The sequence below is a fragment of the Trichechus manatus genome, unplaced genomic scaffold (assembly GCF_000243295.1).
Source record: "Trichechus manatus latirostris isolate Lorelei unplaced genomic scaffold, TriManLat1.0 scaffold00018, whole genome shotgun sequence".
Taxonomy (NCBI): Eukaryota; Metazoa; Chordata; class Mammalia; order Sirenia; family Trichechidae; genus Trichechus; species Trichechus manatus.
Genome location: NW_004443954.1, coordinates 15097539 through 15103107, shown reverse-complemented (window position 1 = coordinate 15103107; position 5569 = coordinate 15097539). Strand labels below are relative to the sequence as shown.

Here is a 5569-nt window from a genome sequence, read left to right as displayed (position 1 = left end):
AAAAAAAAAAACCTCACTAATTTATTATAATTTCAAATACAGAAAACTAGAATAACAAGATGTTTCATTACAACTGAGGTACAAATGAACCTTTCATCACGTATTGAGAATATAGAGCTTTTTTCATTATGAATAAGAGAGTTTAAGTTTAATTAACTGTCTTTGTGGAGAAAAATTTAAAAAATAGTTTCACATTCTTACCCTTTCCCTTTCCTTTCTAGTTGGCAGAAAAAAGAGTTCACAGACAGAAACTTGATTTCTATCCAGTGGATTTAGACACAGTTCTGCTAGCCAATTTTTCAAGGACACGGTTGAATAAAAACACTTCAGTAAAATAAAGAATTCAGAAAAATACATATATCACAGAGGCTAAAGGTAAATAGTATTTGTTTTTCTTTTTAGACGTTGATTTAAAAAGCAACTAAAATGAAATCAGTAATTCCTGCATTTTTTAATTGTTAGTCATCTCTACAAATATGTATGTTTAATGCCTCACTTAAACTGTACTCTTCATAGGACTTTGGACAGCCTGCAATTCAGTAGCTGCAAAGTAAATATTAGTTTACTGCTCATGATGTTGGTATACCCGGGCAGCCATCTAACAAAACAAAAATACAAAAATCCTATTTCTCTCCTTGCATCAGAATAATTCCAGGTAGATCAAAGAGGCTAACATTTAAAAAAGAAACCATAAATCACATTAAAAAATGTTGGGTCGGGGAAGAGCTTATAAAACCCAGAAGCAATCAAATCAATTACATTTAATTACAGAAAAATTTTAAACTCTGCACAGAAAGAAAACAGTATAAACAATATCAAAAGACAAACAACAAATTAGGACAAAGGGCTTTCTTTAATACATAAAGATATTTTATGAATCAATGAGATGACTAAAACCCAAAATAAAAATGAACAAATGGCAAAAACAGACACTAAACTAGACAATAATAATTTTTTTAATGCATAAAAGATGATTATCCTCACTGGTAACTAAATAAATGTATATTATAAGAATAGTGAGAAACTATTTCTTACCTAGCAGGTTGACAGATCATAATGTTTAAAAATACTATTTAGGTGACAATATGGAAAAATGGGCACCATCTTGTAATATCAAAGTGAAACTGGTACAAAATATTTGGAGGCCAGTTTGGTATATCCATCAACTTTGAAAAATCCACATCACATTTCATCCAGTGATTTCACAGGTTGAGCTTGTTTGATGAGGATATATTCCTATTTATGGGAAAACAAATGTACAAGGACATACTACCCTAATAGAATGCCCATTTCGTGATGATAGAAACCACGTTAGTCTTTTTACTGTATCTCATCTCCTCTACTGCTAGGCGAGTTGTAGGAGTTAAAAAAAAATCACAGAATGAAGGAATGAACAACATTCAAGACAGAACTGCCATAGGTTAGTGTTATGGATTGAATTGTGTGCCCCCCAAAATGTGTGTCAACTTGGGTAGGCCATGATTCCCAGTATTGTGTAGCTGTCCTCCATTTTGTGATCCCTGGTGGTGCAGTGGTTAAATGTTCAGCTGCTAATCAAAAGGTCAGCAGTTCAAATCCACCAGCTGCTCCTTGGAAACCCTGTGGGGCAGTTCTACTGTTTCCTATAGGGTCCCTATGAGTCAGAACAGAGTTGAGTTGAGTGAGTTGAGTTTTTGTTTATAATTATCCTATGTGTTGCAAATCCTAACCTGTATGATGTTAATTAGGCAGGATTAGAGGCAGTTAAATTAATGAGGCAGGACACAATCTACAGGATTAGGTTGTATCTTGAGTCAATCTCTTTTCAGATATAAAAGAGAGAAAGGAGCAGAGAGGAGAGAGACTTCATTACCAACAAGCAAGAAGTGCCAGAAGCAGAGTGCATCCTTTGGACCTGGGGTCCCTGTGCTGAGAAGCTACTAGACCAGGGGAAGAGTGATGACAAGGACATTCCCCCAGAGCCGACAGAGAGAAAGCCTTCCGCTGGAGTTGGCACCCTGAATTCGGGCTTCTAGCCTCCTAAACTGTGAGAGAATAAATTTCTGTTTGGTAAAGTCATCCACTTGTGGTATTTCTGTTTTAGCAGCACTAGATAACTAAGACAGTTGGTAACAACCCCCATGTCTAGGGCTGGTGAGATAAATATTAATATAGCCATACAATAGAATAATACACAGCTCACAGAAAAAATATAACTGAGATACTAATCAAGCTTTCTTCATACACTATCATATATGATGGCATTAGATGATCCCTGTGATAAGTCAGGTAAGAAATGCAATGTGTAAAATACATACATATGCTTGTGTGAGTGTAGACTATATCTAGAAAGATAAACAAGAAACTGATAAGTATGCTTCTTTTTTCTTCTGTTAAATTGAAAGATATCATTTGAGTTAGAGCCTCCCCAGCCCCTGCCACTTTCAGATTATGTTAAACTCTGACTGTCCAAATGAGTTCATTTCCATTTTCAAATTTTAAGCAATCATATTTTCAATTTACATATTATATTTCTTAATAATATTATGACCAAGAATTTTACCAGCATTAATTTTTCAGTGTAGTTTGTTGTTTAAAATAATGCAATCATCAAAATATCCTTTGTTACATTATTTTAAACTAAGCTTCATATATCAGTGTTTTATTTCATTGTGTTAAATGTATACTTGTAAATAAAATACCTGCAAACCTTGAAAAAGAAATGTCCTGTAGTATCTTTTGCACCCAATGGGCAACATCATAATGCTCGTTGCCAACAATGTTGGGAACCATAATGCAACAGGTGGAATCTAGAGGATCCACAGCTGGACAGATGCCCAGCTCAGCGATAGCACGGGACGGCACAGTGGCAGCATCTAAATGGGCAAAGGTAGTGGCAGGAGCAGGGTCAGTCAGGTCATCAGAAGGCACATAGTTAGCCTGTACAAAGATGATAAATCCCTTCTTGGTGATTCTTTCCTGCATGGTACCCATGTCAGTAGCCCAGGGTAGCCAGCTGTCTGCCTCTGGGTAGACAACTGGCAAACTGAGGCTTTGGGGTAGAGAAACTCACTTTTCACATTTTACTATGTTGCATTATCTAGGTTATTTTTTACCACCTGTACTCATTACTTTTTCAATTAAAAATGAGTTAACAACAACAAAAATCTCATAGTAAGACTCTTTGGAACTCTGCAGTATAATCCCTTCCCTGCCTCCGAACTTGCTGCGTGAAATTTGAGCAAGCTACTTGAAGAACGGGCTAGATCAGGTCAATTGCTGAGTTTATTCTGTGCCAGACACTGTGTTAGGCACATCTTGTTTCAACTGAGACAGATAGGGTTAACTGTGTTGGTGGAATAAAAGAGCTGTTAAAAGATTACCACCTAAAAGTTGGGTAAACAGGAACCACATCCTGTCAACATAAAATAAGGTTAAAAGAACCTGTGAATTACTACTTCCTTCTTAGTGTTTTTCTAGTCCCTTCCCCTTCTTACAGGCTCCGCATGCAAAGAACAAAGTGTGACCAGTGTTTGATCTCCCTTGGCCCACCAAGGGGGCAAAGTAGTACGGAAGATCAGTGCATCTGCGCCATATCCCATAACAAGTGATGCCAAGAGCTGCCTAAGGGACTCCATCTTGAATATCAGCAGGTTCCATCTTGGATTCCAGATGTGCGAGCAACCTAATTAGTATGCACCGCCATTCTGAGAAATACCTGCACCTTCAAAGAAACCTACTGAATATTCACTGCTCTATTGTCTCCACCAAACCCATATAAGCCCTAGCCTTGCTGCCTCCTTTGAGTCAGTCTTTTGGAGATGCATGAGCCCCCACTGACTCCTTTTACTTGTAAAAGTAAAGTAAACCTGGTAGAGCTGAACTCAAAACTGTCTCTTCTGTGTATTCTTACAAGAGAAAGACAAAGACCCACTGAGTCCGGAGGGCCTCGGTGCTCTCGGCGGTAAGATAAACTTTAAACTTGTTAATGTTCAATCCTCGAAACCAGTCAGTGAAGCAGTGTTCTTAACGATTATTCCACAGATGAGGACTCTGAGCTCAGAAGGACCCAGCCACGAAATGGAAAAGTCAAGATCCAGTCCCCCTTCCCCATTCCTGTCTCTCCACCACCCTCTTTCTCAAGCAGCTGTAACATGCTGCCGAACACAAACGAACGGTGCCAAACTCCTCCTGCCAGACTCAAAACATACTGGGCTGCTTTGCTGTCTTCACACTTAAGTATTAGTATGAATATTACTATTTTGCTGCAATAGGGCTTCCGACCGCCAGTTTTGCCAGCAATTTTATTTCACCCTCCACACTTAGAGTTATCTGCTAAGATGCGATAGGCGTGAGCCTCCTACTCAACTGTTAACTTTGTTTTACTTGACCGACTTGCTTCCAAGGGGAGAAAAGGCTTTTCCTCCAAACTTCATAGGCTAGAGAGACTCATCTAGGGCACTTTAGACGGGCAGAGAATTCCCCCGCGTTTACGGTCAAACCGGCCATCCCCTCAAAGGCTCCAGCACTTTCTAGGTTTCCCGTTCCCGTGATCAGAGAAACTGGAAAGACCGGCTTGGAAGGCTGGGAACGCCTGCAGCTACGCGCACGGCGCCGCAGTGGCAGACACCCTTACCCGCCAGGCCAGGTCCAGGTCGAAGTCCCGGGCGCGCAGGAACCGCAGCAGGAAGGAGTCGGAGAGCGGGAGCGGCGCGAGCGGGACGCCCGCCTCCTGAGCACGGCGCCGCAGCTCCGCCACGCCCGGCTGCAGCAGCGGCGAGTGGTCGGGCAGCGCGTTAAGCCGCTGGCCGGCCGCGAGCCCCAGCCGCTCCTCTGCCATGCCTGCCGCTCGGGTCGTTGCTGTCCGCCGGTTAAAAGAGCGCGCCCCGCGCCACCTCGCCGACTCCTCCTTCGGTGGCCGCTGCCCAGCGCACACCCAGCACCCCGCCAGTCCGCCCTCCCGCCGGCAAGTCCCACGGGGCGGGCGTCCGCCCGGCCCGCCCGGAGCCACTGGCGGGCACGCAGGCCGGACCGCCCTGGACCCCTAGCCTGCTCAGCCGCGCGAGTCGGGAAGGGTCTCCTGGCCGCTCCACAAGTGGTTGGGGGCCAGAGCTACCTCCTTAAAGGCCACCGTGCGGTGTTCCCACTGTGCTAGTCACGTCTGAAGCTTTAGGTAGTCACCAGAGCCTCTTCCCAGTGAGCGAAGTGGTGTTCCACGCAAAGCGGAAGATGTCAAAAAAAAGTTAGCTTGCCAGACCTGACTACAGTCGGCTGAGTTTTTTTTTTTAAAAAACGATAATCTGCTAGAAACCTTTCTCTCTCTCGCTCTCTCCCTCGCTCCCCTCCCTCCCTCCTTTTTTTTCTTTCCTTCCCCCCGTCCCCCCCTTCTTTCCATCCATCTATCCATAATCTTGGAGCGGAGGGAGCCTCAGCACAACCATTTGCTGGCACTGTATCAGATGTGCCCCTGAGCCCTCCCCCTCCTTCCACTAAGGCTCCAAGCTGACTCCCGTCTAAAACTGTGTTTGACAATGCCCCCCTCACACACACACACACACACACACACACACACACACACACACACACACAC

The 5569-nt window shown here is 43.3% G+C and overlaps 1 protein-coding gene across 1 annotated transcript in view; it reads right to left on the bottom strand.

The window, feature by feature from the left end:
* TTPA (alpha tocopherol transfer protein) overlaps positions 1–5082 on the bottom strand; it is a 39386-nt gene extending 34304 nt beyond the window's left edge. Inside the window, exon 1 of the mRNA XM_004372605.2 lies at positions 4616–5082. Within this exon, the coding sequence (XP_004372662.1) occupies positions 4616–4819 (204 nt within the window). The 5' untranslated portion in view covers positions 4820–5082. The remainder of the gene's footprint in view (positions 1–4615) is intronic.
* Between the last annotated feature and the right edge of the window lie 487 nt (positions 5083–5569).